The sequence below is a fragment of the Pygocentrus nattereri genome, chromosome 17 (genome assembly GCF_015220715.1).
Source record: "Pygocentrus nattereri isolate fPygNat1 chromosome 17, fPygNat1.pri, whole genome shotgun sequence".
NCBI lineage: Eukaryota > Metazoa > Chordata > Actinopteri > Characiformes > Serrasalmidae > Pygocentrus > Pygocentrus nattereri.
Genome location: NC_051227.1, coordinates 36,286,158 through 36,304,415, shown reverse-complemented (window position 1 = coordinate 36,304,415; position 18,258 = coordinate 36,286,158). Strand labels below are relative to the sequence as shown.

Below are 18,258 nucleotides of genomic sequence, written 5' to 3'. Positions count from 1 at the left end.
ACTGGACATTTAAATCCAGCTTTTAAATTGTTATTTCCATTGATTGCTTTTTATATAACTTGACACAGTTATTTTCACTATTTTCTCTATAATGACTGAAGTCCATCAAGTGTAAAATGTCATTACAAGCAAAATACACCGCTGATTCCAGCAATATCAGTAATATTAGCACTGTAGGACGCCTTAGGCAGACTATGCTGGGCAGTGCTTGGGGAACTACAGATAAATAAACAACCTACCAAAAGCTACTGAAAAATGGAAAGCTCCTGTTCTCAAATATAAATCAGTGGTATGACAGTGAGAGGCTGCAAATGTGAAGGAATAGAACATGCAGCCACTGTTGCTCTCACAGGACGTTAGTGATAAAAATTTCTAAATAATGCATGCAATATTATGTTCACCCTGCATTCACATGAAGGTAATAAATAGTAATAAATACTTTCTGATGAAGCTCATTTAGTTCAGTCATAAAGCTATAATAAAATGTACTTCTTTTAAAACAGAAATCCAAGATTAATGTGATTAAATCACAATTAACTAAACAAACTGTGATTTATCATAACTAATTCTTTTAATCGTTTGACAGACACGTATTGGCAACTTAATTGATTTTGTATAACTGATTCCAAGCTTGTGAGCGGTACTGTAGATTCAGAGGTATTTACTTCTGCTGCAGAAGGTGAAAAAGCTCATCTGCATGGTGCACTGCAGGCAGTGGTGCTGCAGCAGGGCAGCTGTGCTAGAGATCAGGGGCTTGGCCCAGCGCAAACTCCTCTCTACTGCAGGGAATCGGTGCGCCAGCCGAGCAGAATGAAGGATTGCTCTGTGCCAGAACCATGAAGAGGAGAGTGCAGGCTACGGACGCGAGCACTGGAATCCTCAGAGAGACCTCACAAACCCACTTATGAGTTACTTACAAGGAGAGCCATGCAGAGCCAAAGTCTCTCAGACACTGATGCACAGAACATTGTCTCTAGGACTGAATGGAGCTTGTGGAACGTGTTCCAAGTAAGAAAAATACAGCAGCGTATAACATGTTTACTGGCAGCAATGTTGAATTAATGTTGTAGATGTATATGAATTACTTATACTTGTAGCTCATTAAAACAAGCAGACAAGCAGCTCAACTGTCTAAGAGAGGATCACAAGTCTGATCCTCAGCAATGAAGCTGCAATCTGTGGCTGGGATTCCAAGACAGCCTAACAAGCCTTGCTGCCTCCGGAGGGGAGGCGAGATCTTACTCAGTAAGATGCAAGCCAACGTGAGCATCTATTAGCTGATGTAACAGAATTGTCAGTTAGTGCCGAGTTGTCCGATGATGTTACATTAGAGGTAGTTTGAAAAGATGTGGTGGTACGTGCCTCAGAAGAAGTCTTCACCCACCCTCCCTCATCGTGTGACAGGGGAGACATAACTAATGAGTGGGAACTGGCTTCAACTGAATCGGGGGGATAAAACATTAATCGATAATGCGCTTTATTATCGTTAATAATAAAATCGATAATACGCATTATTCATTTATTAATTGATAATAAATCATTTTATTATTCAATTTGATGAAAGGTTGCTCACAGTCTTATTTTGCAGACAGAACCGATGAAAGTTGCGAGAGACAACAGCAGGAGGACAACAGCCGTGAGAGACAGAGGGAGAACAATGACAGCCACAAGAGGCAGAGGCAAGGCCATGTCACTGGCAAGGGCCACAAAAGACAGGGGGAAGACGAGGACAGCCGTTAGAGACATTTAGAGAAAAGTGCCCGAGTCCTGCCCCTGAGGTCACTGTACTACGCCGGACATTTGATTATTTGTTTAGACATTATCAGCATTTAGTTTTCTTGTTTTTGTTTATGTTGTGTGGAAATGCTGCCGTCACCGTCATTCTTGGTTCCAGCCTCATTCTTCCTCCAGGGGTAGCACATGCTGTGCTACTCTTACATTTGGTATTTGTTATTGACATTTAGTGCATGGGCTCAATTAGCTAAATGACTGATGAAATCTGTTCCACCACATACATAGCACAGCACTCACTACCTGATCAGAGTGTTGCTTCCTGAGCCCTCAGGACTGTAGTACAGAACGTTCTCCAACGAGAGAGAGAAGGCCAGACCCTGCGTGTCCGAGATGTACAGGTGCGTGGAGTTGTTATTGTGGTTCACGCAAACAAACACCTGATCCTCTGAGGCATCCGCTATGTAGTACTCCTGTAAAAGACAGTGAGAGACAGAATCACATGATAGGTCTAACACCAGGCATAAGGGTGGATTCTTGACTTTTAATCAATATTACAAAGGAGATATTTTATTATTTGAATTTGATGAGACATTGCTGTGTGGACAGTCTTGTTTGGCATAACATACTTCACATTTCTGCCACATTTGTCATTTTTTGCAACTAGCCTTGCGATTACATTTGCAAAATGGCAATATTAACTTGTCAGGTGAAGTGGTCAGTACTCACGGTGATGGGGTGACGGGTATTAAACTGGGCTGATCTCATGGGCTGCCGGTTGTAGGATACCCACAGCTGGACTGACTGCGGCTCATGGCTTCCGAGCAGTGTCTGTGTGAACATGCAAAGCTTTTGTCAAAGTGTTCATATCATATCATTTAAGTAAAAAAAAAAAAAAAAAAAAAAAAGGGTTTGTAGCATATAGAAAAATTCTCTAAAAAGTCTGCAGTCCATACAGTCCACATACAGAAATTAAGTCCTGTTCTGAATTCATTCTTGTCATGAGGTCATGAAAAGCAGCACATTTACATACATCAACCTCTTCAGCCTACAGTAGTTTAACTCCACCTGTTCACACTGAAGTTATAAGAAGTGTTTCAGCCTGCACTTCTTTTTGATTGATGCAAAATACAGGGTGACCATTCAGAACAGGAGTTTGGGTGCCCTTGGTCAAGCTACATGTTTTATTGTTTTTCTAAGTGAAAAGTCGACGCATCCTCTACAGACAAATAGGCACAGTAACACAGTAGTGATAAAGAGAGGTTGGAAAATGGTCATGTTAAATGAATTATGACTGTTTTGGTACATGAAACCATATTAACATCATAAGTCGAGGTCAAAATAAAACAAGAAAAATGTAGGATTGTGTGGCCTTCGAGACAAATCAGACCACCTCACAATCAACTGTTTCTGCACAACTGCCTCTGACTTAAGTCCATGGCACCTCTTTACAAAAGAAGGTCACAAGAGAAAGATTTTATTCATTCAATTCTTTGAAGACTTTATCACATAAAGGTGATATTGAAGGCCACCATAAACTAACATGTATTATCACAGTAAATGATGTGAGACAGCCAGCCAGCATCAGCCGACAGAATATCTTTCACTGGCGCTGTATTCAGTAGGGTCCTGTATCTACAGCTCGTAGGAGTGATTTGTAATAACGAATGCCCAGGCCTAGGCTGATGTGTAAAAGCCTGTGTTTTTCGAAGATAAAAGAGAAGGGAATTAGTCTTTTATGAGTTACAAGCACAAGCTTCAGGAGATCAGTTCTGCTATGTCCTTCCTGTCCAAGTAGCTTTGAGCTGTCTATATCACCAGCTAAGAGCTAGCTCTCTCTCTCTCTCTCTCTCTCTCTCTCTCTCTCTCTCTCTCGCTCGCTCACTCGGGTCTCTCTATACCTGCAAACTACTCAGAGCCCAGATAAATATCTCTTCCTTGTACCACAACCTCCAGCACATACGATCTTGAAGTTGCAAGTCGGCCCGTGTGGTAAATGTGCGAAAGGTGCCGAGATCAGACCTACTCTCACCACAACACACACATCAGGCTCAGCCATGTGGACTAAATGGATGAAGCAGAGCTTTGATATCATTAGCAGTAAACAGTGGATAACAGTCTTTTAGAATTATGTTGGATTAAAACTGGCTGAACAAGAGATGGTGATGATACCTCATTATCCTTGCGTAATAAAAAAAAAAAAAGGAGGCCAGATGGTCAAGGAAGTGGTGCGTAATAACACAGCAGCAGCAAAGCAAAACTCAGAGGGGGGGGGCGAAAGGTACAATCGAGTTATCAGGAGCTTGTTCTCAAAGCGAAACTTCACTACGTTTATAGTATCATTCCAGATTAGCAGCCAGAGCCCAAAAGGCTCACAAGATGGGAAAGGACGCCAAAGAACACAAACAAGCGTCGCAGGGGGAAGGTGGGATGAGAGACGCACCCCCCCCCCCCTCCCTCCACCCACCCACACTCCCTGCAGACCACAGACCGAGCCATAAGCTTGACAGACTGTGGACTGTGGGCCGAGCATGAATGAATTTCCCCTGATCAGCCAGCGAAGCACTTCCTGCTCTCTGGCGGCACACAGCGTCCGTTGCTCTATCGGGCCTGACGCACGCCATCCATTGTATTGATTTATCTGCCCGTTAACTGCCGTCTCCAGGAACAGACTGCAGTGGTGTCGCAGGCAGCCAAAACACAATCTGGCCTGAGGAGCACAGCAAGGGTGAGAGAAGTGTTTCTGGAACAAGCCGCCGTTGCTGAGAGAAGCAAAGAGAAAGAGCTGACGGCGCGGTGACAAGGGCTCAAGCCAGAGCCAAGGGAGAGACACAAAAAGCGAATCGGTTTTGAATATGCAAAACTGATACGGCTAAAGGGAGCCAAGAGACCGCTGTGAAGAGACACTTTCGTTTAGTGTTCCTCCACCCGTCTCTTCCTGTTTCACTGTCTGCATTTTTTTTTTGCACTCTTCTACAGCTCATCTACCAACGCTGTTAAACAAACTGTTAACAACTGAACTGGTGAAACTACCAATAACAGACTCTCAAGTCATTGACATTTGCCTGCCTATGTGAACGGCAGGTTTCCTTTCTAGAAATCTGATTTCTTTTTAACTTTTACAAGCGTGTGTATAATTTCCTTTGGTGTAATTTTTATAGAGAAAAAAAAAGTCAAATGAAAACAAGTTGTGTCAGATGAGCTTGGTAATGGGCAAAAAAACACCACAAAAAAGTTAAGTTAGTGTACTAGTAGGGAAATTACATCATGTACACACTGTCGTTTCCAAAGCTAGAATCATTAAATCACTTTTTACTTGTAAAAGCTGAGCTTTCAGCGCTACCATGTTTCTACCACTGTGCAAAAGATGCAGAAGGCTTCATTTATCGCTGCACAGACTAAATATGTAATTCATATTGTAATTAAGATTAATAAGCCAAAGCAATGATGAGAGCAACTCATGTAACTTAAACTCACATTTGGTTTCTTGTTCAAAGAAGTAGCCTAGAAGACAAACTGAATAAAAATAAAGGCAGCAACAGAACTGAGAAATCATGATTAAACAGCAGGTTAAACAGCAGAAACAGACACATTTTTGTGTCTGCCTTAGAGGGTTAAATATCAATGCATATATATATATATATATATATATATATATATATATATATATATATATATATATATAAAAAATATCTGCTTATTTAAATTTCAATCAATTCAATATCAATACTCTCAGGCATCAAAATAAACTACTACTTTTTATTTCAGGTGTTGCCAAGTCATCTAAGTAACCGAAGCATTTTGTAATAGTAGGGTTTCGTTTTTTGCTTTTGGGAGGGAGGACGGTGTAGGGTTACCAAGGGATGAGGTCCATTAGCACCCAGGTGACAAACATGTTTATCTGACCTCCTCTTAGCACTCTCGAGTGTCCAGCTGGTTAACTGCTCACAGAACACACAGTTAGTTTTTGCACCTCCACAGAGGCATGTGAGAACATGGGTGTTGCCTAAATCTACTATCTACCGCAGCAGCCAGCCGATGAGAAATTTCTTTTGAATTCCGAAAGGTCTGCCAGCATGAATGGAGTTAATTCTTGCTGGCTTTATGCATATTTGGCTCTTAGAGGCACTTTCCCTGTTGTTGTGGGGGAGGCATTTATCTGGGAAAACAAGAGCCGTACTGTGCTGGAAATCTCTGCCATCTTTCAGCAGGCCTGACTCACAAGCAGAACCTTTGGCTTGTAGATCTACTCTGCAGCTCTGCAGCATGGTCAGGGTGAAAATGTGTGTTGGGAGATCTGCCAGTTCAATTAGCACGCCTGTGTCCCCAATGTAGCTGCCCTGCTAGCGAACGTTCATAAGAGTGAGGCACATACAGCTCATTTGAAAGCAAAAGTAGAATGATTAACATATCGATCCGGTCTCCGGCTCCATCACCTGGAATGTGAGAAACCTTGAGGAAGTGTTCCAAATTGCCAAGCGTGAGAAGATTTCTTTATCAGAGTTCATATTGCACTCAAAAAGCAGCTCATCGTTTAAAAGAACTGCAGAGAAATGAAGACCACGAAGCGGTGGGGGGAAGCTTAATTATTACTATGGATCTCTATGCTATTTTGTGGAGAAAACCCTCAAACGAAAGGAACCTCCATTTCCGGAGCTTTAATTAGCCTAAGAAGCTTCTCGCTGCCAAAAGCGCTTGTGATATTCATTATAGTAATCCTATTAGCTGGGTGGAAGATAGGAGGGTGGGAGAGTGAGGAAAAGAGCAAGAGAGAGAGGGAAGATTCCGCAGAGACACTGATGCACTCTGATTTGTGAGTGACTCTTTCCAGTCCTGACTCACTGTGAAATTTCTCTGAAGCTGGCAAAGGAGAAAGAGCCAGAGAGAGCAGCCCTGATCAGGTCAGCCCTGCTGGGGTCAGCGGTGGGCCACCCACAGCCCTGATTTCCTCCAAGACTTCAGCAAGTCTGTCAGCACACATCCCCCTCCAGCAAAGAGACATCTCCTGCCAGCCCTGCTGAAAGGACTCCAACCCCACAAAGCTGCGCCAGGCTGCTCTTGTTTGTCTATTCGGCCCTGTTGGAGATCTAATATCCTTAGGTCACTATGACATTATCTTCTTCAAATACAAAGCCCAGGCACCGCAGAGACTTGCGTGGTCAGTAAAGCACCACTGTGATTAGCCCATTTTAAGTCTATCAGGTCATGGAGGAAAATAAACTTCCATAAGGAAGAGTTAGGTGTAAAATCATGACAAAATAAAGGCAAAATAAAGGGTGAAGGCAAAACAGTAACTCTTCCATAACTAGCTGTGGAAATACCAGAGAAGTCATTTACATACGGAGCAGCACATCTGACAAAAAGTCTAACTGTTCCGCTCGGCTACAGACAGACGGAACCTTTTGACGACCTACAACCACAGTTCCTAACATAACCACTGTTATGAACCATTACACGATAGGCCTAACACAAAAGAACAGTTATGAAACCCTGGCTGTGTGTGTGTGCGCAGCCTGCACTCCTTGGCATGAGCACTGCGCAGCATTGCACTGACAACACGACCATATGGCAGCACGGGCCACTGGAGCGAGGGTAAGTGATGCATGAGTGGTTAAAGCACCCCAGGGAGAGCGAGCCACAAGTTCATTAAAAGCGTGTGGATCTGCGGTATTAGGAGCTGCCACTCCTTCACCTGCTTTGACACCGCCTACACCATCCTTGCTTACACAGCACACATGCCTGAGCCTTAATCAAAAATGTGTGTCTTCTGATCACATTAATAAGCTGTTCTGCTCTTAAACTCAGTTTAAGCTTAGAAACTTGCTACTGCAAATCACTAGATGGTGACTCGTTCCCTTTTACTCGCCAGATGGAGACGGAGAAGTCATCAAGCCATCCATCTGCAACAGCACCAACTAGAGGAGTTGTTAAGACAGCTAGCGTTACCTGTTGGATCTTTTTTATACTCAGTATACTGGGACGTACATTTGCGTAATACACCACAGGGATGTCAAATTAATTTGAGTTTTTACTGGTTTAAAAAAAAAAAAACTAACATTATTATTATCTGAACAGATGGGTTAATGATTCAAGTCGAGAAACGTTTTTGAACTGTATGCATGAGAGCACTAAAGGCACTACATGGGCCTATTAAAAGGAAAAAGCATGCAGCTAAAAATGGACCACTATTTTGTTCATAGTGACGCACAGCAGTGAGAGGAAAACACACATAGATATTGGGGATATGGGTGACGGTACACCTGGGTGATATCTAAAAATTATAATTAGCATGAAATTGTCTAGTTGAAAAATAAATTGTGATTAGTGGTAATATTGCCCCCTCGTCCCAAAAAAAAGGAAGCACTTACATACTTTTGGGGACCTCTTTATCTGTCATTACAATATATGTTACAAATACGCACTCTTGAGCTTCTTTTGTTGTAGATTCACAGACTTGTGCTTCCTGCTAGAGAAACTTTAGGCTGCAAGTGATTTCCAAAGGCTTGTCCACAGACTTTTCACATTAAAAAAGGAGCTGTTTTTCCATTGACACACTTAATCTGTATAGAAAATACTGTTCCCCAGCCATAAATGAGGATCAGAGGAACTTTCTCTTCAGGTTAGAGTTAATTTTGCTGCTCTACACTAACTTTGTCATTTAAGCTCTTTTTTTTCCCGCAGCATCACTTTGAGGTGAGCTGAAGTTCCAAAGCACTGCTTATTTTTCAAGCTTTTAAAGATAAATCAGTCCTAGTACTCTAATTCTCTCCCAGTTCTTTAACCAAAATGGCGATTATCGCCTTTAACACATCACCAGCAGGTTATTTGTCCATTATCACTGATATCCGAATACATCACATCACCCAGTTGGCCTAGTTGACAGGGACAGCTTTCAAGAGTTTGAGGATCACATTCTTGATTTTAGGCTTGCTGGTTAATAATTAATTACCGACTAATGGCAGTTATTGGTAAACAAAAAAAAAATTTAAAATGGCCAAAATTGGCATCGCTAATACATCAGATCAAGATATTTGTTTTCTATAGAGTTTAAAATAATCTTTGATTATGTAAAATATATTTTCTGCTCATATCACTCCTAAGGCCTAATACTTCCATGCTGTTTATTAAAACTGTTCACCCACTACTGAGGTCAAGGACCACACTGCCTCTCTAACACAGACAGCAGCAAATCGCCGGACCGGCCAATGATGCATAAGGTTCGACAGACGGTTGGTTAAGGTGGCTCAGGATTTATTTTAGCAGTCCAAACATTTGCTGTGGTCAAGCTTGGTTAAGAGCCAGCACACACAGAGGGGAATGATTAACCACTGAAATTTAGAGATAAACACTCACCGACCGAATGCTGGTTGCGATAACAAACTGATCCCAAAGTTGTAAACATAACAAAACCCAATTGTTTTACTCCCAAGTGCACTGCCATGGATTCCGATGGAATGCCAGCTCCCTTTTGCAGTTAAAATTGGGAGAGGAGCCGTAACGGAAGACTGTAGTGGAAAGGCATTGTTTGCTGGTTGAAAAGGAGAGGGTGCGAATTACAAAGGCAGCATCGAGGAGCTTTCTCGCAGAAGCTAGCTTTCTCAGAAGGTAAAACCGTCTTTTAGACGCAGTCAGTGCTGAATCTGGCTACAGAGTCCCTGCAAAGTGCAAACAGTCAGTGGTGGCTAATTGAACACCGGTATGAAATGTTCTTGATTGGATACCGTTTAAAAGCAGGCTGTTTCAAAGGCCAAGGCACACTATAGATTACACTATAGAACCCAGCTGGGTTCTTCATCTCTTCATATGCAAGAACAAGGCACTGAAAGGTAATAGTTTGAAAATGCACGCCAAGAGAAACCATGGCAATCTATAATGATAATCTATTGACTTGAGCCTGGTAGAGATCTACCTCAAATTCAGACAGAGAACTAAGCCTCAGTACTGATACCTTTATGAGGATCATGTAGCCAATGCTTACACATACATGACGATCACCATAAATATGAAAAGTCATTTTGCAGAAATCCTCAATATTCTTGCACAGCTGTAGGTCAGGGAGAGGAGGGTACAACCTAACACATTTTGCTTTTTGCTAAACAATTTGAAAAGTATTTTTGTAAGACATGCAAAACACAGTCATTAACTCATTACAGTTTTGTGCTCTGTGGGCCAAACGAGCTTTCCAACCTAAAAACGTAGGAATATATGCAACTAATAAATATGATCAGTGAAAAAAAAATTTTGACCAAAAAGTAGAACAGCAAATATCAGCATAATAAAATTTAAATATATTTTATTGACATGACAGCTACAGTATGCTTTCGGTGCATGTGTTGATATAATAACTTTTTTTGAATTTATACAGGATAAATAAAGATTTATCACACCAAGAGAGTATTTTTTTGCAAACTTTTTGCAAAAGTTTGAACACCCCCTGTCAAATGAAGTGTCTTGTTGATTTTCCAAGTGAAAATAAGTTAACAAATCCTCTACAGAGAACACACTTAATAACGGCATTTTTCTGCTAATTTTAGTGCACAGTTTCTATTTATTTACTGAGCTTAACATATAGTTAGAAAACAACACCGACATAAGTCAACGTGCCATAACTTTTCTACAGGCCACATTTTTATTACATACAATTTTTATGTAAGTAAGGGATGACCAATCAAAGAACAGCAACACCACCCTTGGCACGTTTGGCCACTGAACAGTACCCAACCTGCAGACTTTAGCAAACAAATTAGGTGTGAAAACAGTCTCAGTCTTCAAACAACTGAACAAAAACCTGCAGCCACACTGGACATCACTTTGAATTTTAATGCAACAGAATGAGTAGCCCTGAAGTTCAACACTTCACGGTGCTGCTCTCAGTGATGCACAACCAACAACTGGTATTGCTAAAGCTGGCTTTACACTGCGAAACTTTCATGCAACTAGTTGCATGTTGAAAGTTACCTGCAACATAATTTCCATGCAACCTGACAGCTAAACGAAGTTGCAACACATTCAGTTGCACTATTATATAAATCACCAGCTTATGTTCTTTTATACACCATATCATTCTCGCTATAAAGTCATCCATGAGGTGTAATTTACATATTCGCAGCATTTTTATTATCTCTGTTTGCCCCAGCTGTCATCCCTGTTCTATTTTCCTGTCCTTTATCTATCCATCCATCCATCCACATGCAAGGCCATCAATCCATTAGTCTGTTATATGTGAAAACGAATGTTTACAGTAGCCATTACAGATGCAGCCTTTTATTAGTGTTACGTCTTATTCATTCTGTCGAAGCAGCACAATTTCATCGCAAACCGCGTCTCAGTCTCTTCTTCTGTAATAATTCATCATCATCTGGATCCCAAATGAATCTGAGCTCTGTGAAAAAGGTGATCAAGCGAGGAGAAAAGTGATTTAGCTAAATCATTATAAAAGCAGGTTAACAACGGAAAATAAACGACGGCACAAGCAGCTGTTTAAACAGCTGTTGCAGCTGCTTTGAGTGAAAGTATGTTTGATGTGATCACATGATGTATTATTGGCATTTTGCCTGGCTTTTTCATGAAACTTGTTCCATGATGTCGAAACACTTGAAACTGCTGCGGCTGAGTTTCAAATGAGTTGCAAACGTCGCGCAACTGTAGTGTAATTTAGTTACATGTAGGTTTCAAGCAACTCATGCTGCATGCCTTGTCTAAAGCCAGTTCTGCTAATAACCCAAAAAATTCTGCACTTTCAGATAAAGAAAACAATGCTGACCCATCATGCTCTGAACATGCACGCTGAGTATGACGTTTAAAATGATAGCTTTCAAATAGGAAATGTGCTGTCTTCTGCTAAAATATTACAAGGTGACATTCATATACGAAATGTGATTAGGGACCTGGAAAGCATGATACAGCAAGGAACATGAACAGTTCCTCGAAGGCAAACCAAAGTCTGTTTCATTCCTGGCAAAAGCTAATGTCACTTCCTCTGTAGTGCTGGCACAAGCTAAAAGCATTACTAGGAGTTCATCATCCATTACTGATCACTAATCCAGACCTTTTCTGGGGTCAAACACACTGGCTGCCAGCAATTGTTAGAGCTCGAACAACCTTGTTACATATTGCAGAGCTGGAGTTATTTCTTTAACGTTCGCCTGGAAACATCATTAAAAATGAATGTTTAGCCTTCCGGACATATAAAACTTATGGAAGCAGAAAAACAACAAAAACAGCACCAGGCTGGTCTCTATCGATATTAGTAATCCAGTTATCTACTAATTATTTGACAGTTGAGTGATCAACATTTTGCTAATAGACTGGATAATAAAGACATACTTAAGTGAACAATAAAAATTATGATCATAAATTATAAAATTATGACTAGCCTTTCAATGACTCCAAGATACATTACCAAAAAAACAAACTAGGAAGCCTTTAAAAAGATTTACACTATGAGGCAAAAGATCAATAATGCATGTGTGTAAAGAATTAAATGGGTGTGCCCAATGGCTTTGCTTATTCAATGGAAAGCAGTAGTATAATTTAAAATACGTATCATCATCCTGTAAACTGACACCTAGTTCCTGGTGGCTCATCAAAAAGGTCAATTTTATTCTGCTATTTAGTTTTCTACCTATTTAAAACCCAATAATTTTCTGAGCAAATAAATTCTTTCTGTCCAGATAAACAGCCTTTAAAATATAATTTCCCCTTTTGCGAGCCAACATACATTATTCCAATCTGAAAATCAGTGCATCACTAATCTCAGAGGCAGCGTCTTACCCTGGTGGTTGTGGCAAACATGTACTTGTCTCTGAGCTGAAAGCTGTCCACCCTCTCCAGGATGACGTGGCGGTTCTGCTCGCTTTGGAAGAAGTCGGTGCTGCTGAGGATGCTGGAGACACCTTGGGGTTCGTGTCTCTGGATGAACACCGTGGTGGGGCTGTCGTACGGCTCCACTCCCCTGAGAGAGAACGCATAGGATCACCATTATCCACACATTTCACATCCACCCACAAGATCTGCACACAGATATCAGCTATATATATATATATATATGGAAGAAGAGACAAGATGATACTACAGAGATCCTCCATAGGCATCAAAATATTTCTCTCTGCCTAGCCTGTCACACCAGCTTTCCACATTTCTCTCCATGCTGCAACACACAGGCAACCAATTATAGCGCCCTCTTTATAAATGATGCAGCAAAGCAGCCTCGGGACCTCACAGCCTGAACATAAGGACAGTTTGGGCCATAGCTTCAGAGGGCCAGGGAGGCTTGGGGATTTACTCTCTTGCTCCCTGGCACAAAGGCCTGCCTCCCATTCTTCTGTAAACACACCGGCCTGTTTGTTGAGACTGGCACTTGAAGCTCCTAACGGAAGGACAAAAGGATTAGACTGAGGCGAATAAATACACACTACTGTTGCGAATCCGACTCCCCAACAAAATTTAACGACCGAGGCTTAAATGCACTCAACAGCGGGGCGTAGAGCAGACAAAAGCTTACGGCTTACAGTGCCCTTTTACAGTGCGGCGGAGCTTTGGGCTAAAGCGGGTCTTTTCAGGGGATCATTATTTTTAAAAAAAATATATCGGGAGACAAGAAGCTTCACCTAGTGAGAAGCCTCACAATCCGAACAGAGGTAGCTACTGAACGAAGACCTACATATTTAGTTTGTGTGGCATCTGAAAAGGAAGGTTTATAAGGCCTTATAAACCTTTTAAATGCTTGATAAATATCCCAATACCATTTCATATCTAACGGCATTTGGCAGGCACTCTTATCCAGAGCGACTTGATCATTTCACACATGAAGGCGAAGGTAGTATTAGGAGTCTTGCTCAAGGACTCTTACTCGGATAGTGTCACCCAGGTGGGTGACTGAACCTCAGTCTACAGCATAAAAGGCAAAGGTGTTAACCACTACACAGCATCAACCAACACAGCTAGACTTGTGAACACACTTCTGCACATAAGAGGTACAGAAGTGACACATTGTACAAAAGTGATGCATTTTATATTATATGTTTTCCAATATGTTGAACACAAATAAATGAGAAACACACAATAATTAAGTTTGTTCCCTGTACCTACACCAACACCAACTAAGACAATGCTTTACTTAATAATTTATCAGCCATCCTACATCAATGGAAAGGGACCACCACTGACCAGATATTCTTTGGGTGGTGGACCATTCTCAGCGCGGCTGCTACAATGACACTGTCAACACATTAATTTGCATATACACAGTGTATTTGCATCTTCTTTTTTCTGCTTTAGCAGTAAACGCTCCGAGTGTGTTTTTCATGCGCTTAGGAAAACGATAACATGAATACTGACTATGTCCTTTAGCATTGATGGAAAATGTTATATACCCCCAATGCATAGGTGAAGGATAAACGGCAATCTGCAATCACAAATCTGAATTCTAGAAGTATCTGTAGCATCAAAATCGCCTCAAAAAGGTTGATATAAAAGCCACGTCGTGTCATGCAAAGCACTACCACAGTCCTTCCCACTATGCTCTGCAGCTCAGCCTGGCAGAAGGTTTATCAGCATGGTGAGAGAGGCTCCTGCGCTTGAGAGTCATTAGCCACAGGCCTCTGCTGCGTGACACTATCTCTCCGACACACTCTCTGCGTGCCACTGCAGGACATGAAGTGAAACCAGTCTAGCCAGACACATTCAGACATTAATTAGTGAGTGGAATGGCCAGCTGCAGTGGAGATGCCCACCGCTCCCTAATTGAGCAGCCAAATGTTGCACCATCAGTGCAGTAGGTGAATACAAATATAAACATAGCCTTCCTGTGCAGTTACCAGCACATCACTTACAAGACACACTAGGAAACGGAGGTGCAGTGGCTGTGTTCAAAAGACAGAGCAGGACTGGTGGCTCTGGAACAGCACACACAACAGATGGTTAAGAACAGCCAGGAGATTTGATCACTCACACTCAGACTGTTTCAAACCCCAGGCCTGGATCAATGAGTCTTATTAATGTTTCAGCTACAGTAATCGGGTCAGAATAATGTGGAGCGGTGTAATGCTGTCAGAAATGCTGCACTCCAGGGTATCGCTTTCCTGACAAGCACCTAAATATGTGTGACAGGCTCTCGGGGTACTGGCAGAACTACCGCCCAAACAAAGCACTGAAATAAGAGTGCTGTTGTCTTTCACTGAAATAGAACAGTTCTGCCCAGAAATCAGTCTGACTTCCCCTAACAACCCCCCCCATTTCCAGAGCATACAAGCTTGCGCAACACTTGGTCAAAAACAAAAAACATATTTGGAGAACTAGCTGTACTCCAACTTGGAATTTCCTGCTTATTTTCAGAATGAAGAAAGAAAGAAGGAGCTATATGCTCTTAAAATTAGAAACATGCATGCAAAAACCTTCTGTTGAATGATCTGAGTACATTTGAGTTCTATTCATTTGCTACTTGCAGGGCAAGCACTGGGTTAGCATTAACACATGCACAGATGCACAAACAGTTACAGCTGTAGTAACTATAATAACCCACAGAACAGAAGAATAGGAAAAACACAAAGTCAGAGAGCATTCTTCATTTACTTCATTTCCAGCCAAAATGGGCATTAAGTACAAGTTATTCATTTTTCAGCATCAGGAAAATGCATATTTAATAGAACATTACGTTTACATTTATGGCATTTGGCTGACGCTCTTATCCAGAGTGAATTATAATTTGATCATTTTATACAGGCAGGCCAAGGTGGTGTTAGGAGTCTTGCCCAAAGACTCTTATTGGTATAGTGTAGGGTGTTTGCCCCTGGTGGGGGTTTGAACCCTAGTCTACACTGTAGAAGGCAGAGGTGTTAACCACTACACTAACCAACCACTCGCATTACATTACACAGTAGCCTTAACACCTAAGTATAATATCATTTTTTTCAGTATTTAAAACATCCACCCTTGGTATTTATCACAGTTTATATTCTTGTCATTAGCTTTTCGCAGGAATCTGCACTTTCAACTTCTCATGATCCAAGTAATCCCAAACACATTCAATGATGTTGAGGTCTGGACTCTGAGAACACAGCAGCTAATCTGTCAAACGACTTTTTGGAGGCTACACATCCTTTCAGAGGTACTGTGTTGGAGTTCTCACAGTTGAAAGAAACGCCTATAGATATTTTTAGGTCTGAAGCAAGAGTGGAGCTTGATTTTCTCCTCTCTCTCTCTCTCTCTCAAAGATAAAAGCTTTAAGTGCCGTTTATCTCTTGCAAGAAGTGACAGTTCTGGTGGTAAATTTGTCTGTTAGGATTCCCATTTTTTTTAAATCTTACCTATGTTCTTGCTCCAGTTTTGGAAACGTATTTTTTTCCCCTCCCTTATATTCCTTTGATTTCTTCTCCTGCCTTACGCAAGTGGACTATCTTATATCTAATCTCGTCCTAAACACTTATACTTGCTATTTTGACATGAAATTAAATAAACGAAGGGAAGTCTCTCTATCCACATTTACATACACCCACACATCACGTCTTGAGAGCCCACAGTCCTTGATGGACATGCTCTTAGAGGATCTGAAAGTTCACAGGGTGTTTTACATCAACGTTCCTTAGAAGTACTTGATCGCAGCCATTGATCTTACCAGAAGTAGGACTTGACATGTTCTTGAATCAGCACCCAGGTCTCGCCGAAGTCATCTGACTTCCAGAGCTTTCAAATAAAAGGAAGCAAGAGAAAGAACAAAAACTGGTAACAAACCCAGCAAACCCACACTTTTAGGGGGGAAAAGTTCTCACAAATAAGTTTCTACACTGATGAATCAGCTGTGCGCGTTTGGATAACTGCTGACAGCCCAATATCTTATAAAGTGCATTTAATGCAATATTTAAAAGGCCACAGTCACTACTGAGCCAGAATACTAAAACAACTGAATCTGGGTTCTTAATTGGAGGCAGCAGGTTCCCAAGAAGACTCACTAGATAGACAGGTAGCAACATACTGTAGAAAACGAACAAGAATACCAATTATACTGCTCTACACTGACGGATAACCTCTAAGCCAAAGTCTCTGACTAACCTGCTTATCAGGATGGGAGCTGTCATATCCCAGGACCAAGTTGGGCCTCTTGCTGTGCAGGAGCAGGTCCGTGGGCTTGAAAGGAATTGAGAATCCTTGGACTTTCTTGCAGAAGTCAAAGGTGTTCCATAAGTAACTGTTTGTGGTGTCCGCAAAAAGGTACTAAAAGTAAAACATAGGAAAACAGCAATGAAAAAACAAGTAAATAATACCCTGTACATTTCAGTACAGGATAATTGAATTAATTCGATTTAAAAGGTCTGATTTCAGTGCACTCTAGATGAATCCCTCAGGCAACTGGTGTTGAGAGACATATGTAAAAACACTTCCGCAAGCCATTTTAAATAGAGAAACAGTCAGTCATTCTTATTATGCAGTTATGAGGATCCTGTAGCTTGGAGAACGAGTTCTCCCCTGGGGAGTAAGAAAACCAGAGAAAGAGAAAGAGAAAGCAAGACAGCATGCAACAGCTCACAGATGAGCTGCATTTTCTATGGACTTTCTGTGTGTACAAATGTCTCCACGGGGAGCCGATACTTATGAGACAAGGCTTCTATAAAAAGAAGAGTGCATGGACAGTCAGGCTTGAGTCTTAGTGGGGTGCCTATATCTTACTTTTGCGTTAACTGTGGGTGTTCCGTCATTCTTTACAGAACCAATTTGTTAGCTTTTCTAAAATAGGGCAATTCATTCACGCAAACATAAGCTCTCTGCCGATTCGTTCAGGCTGTTTGCCTTCCAAATAATACTCATAATTCTGTAGTGCTAGTGCTGCAGGGCGTGAAATCCTGTCGCTGGCTAGTGCAGCTGCACTGCAGTATCACAGTATCCCCTTAGAGCAAAACTACGACTCCCATGAGCCTTTGCACCTGGCAGTTCCTCCCTGGAGCAGGCAATTACACCGGGTGCCAAGGGCAACAGCTCTGGGCTATTACTCACCCAGTTATGCTGGGTCTCATGAGAGAGGCAGAGCTTAAGAGTCACTTTAACAGGGATCTGACAGACAGGTTACTGCGGCACATGTGTTCAACATCAGCGTGACCTTGGCCAACCTTGCTGAACGCTTGCAACCCATGCATGTGATTTCAAGCAGAAAGAGACACTCACCCTTTTGTTGTCGGCAGGGCTGTGGTAGAACTGGGAGATCACCTGCCTGCTGTTCTCTTTCCCACCAGACAGTGTAAACTTCTCAGATATATGGGTGAAAATGGTTCCATAGTCATAGGACACATAGACCTGTTGAAGACACAGAATAGCGATTCAGAAATGAATCTAAACTCAAATATTAATTCATTATTTAGTGCCTACTCAGAATTTTTCTGTAACTACAATGAAGCTAATACACAAGTCACCTAAAAACCTGCATAAATAAGCAATGAGAAACTGAATGAATGAGAGTGTGGGCCAATATTCAACATTTGTTCATGTATTTTTCATAAATAGAGTAGCGGTAGCTCATATTTCGATGAGCATCTGCCA

General features: G+C 41.6%; 1 protein-coding gene across 2 annotated transcripts in view; it reads right to left on the bottom strand.

The window, feature by feature from the left end:
- sorl1 (sortilin-related receptor, L(DLR class) A repeats containing) overlaps nt 1–18,258 on the bottom strand; it is a 77,948-nt gene that overhangs the window by 42,633 nt on the left and 17,057 nt on the right. For both annotated transcript variants that reach the window (XM_017713045.2, XM_017713043.2), the window contains exons 3-8: nt 17,887–18,015; nt 16,780–16,941; nt 16,346–16,413; nt 12,505–12,685; nt 2,461–2,562; nt 2,035–2,204 (exon numbers count right to left, since the gene is read on the bottom strand). In XM_017713045.2, the coding sequence (XP_017568534.2) occupies nt 2,035–2,204; nt 2,461–2,562; nt 12,505–12,685; nt 16,346–16,413; nt 16,780–16,941; nt 17,887–18,015 (812 nt within the window). The remainder of the gene's footprint in view (nt 1–2,034; nt 2,205–2,460; nt 2,563–12,504; nt 12,686–16,345; nt 16,414–16,779; nt 16,942–17,886; nt 18,016–18,258) is intronic.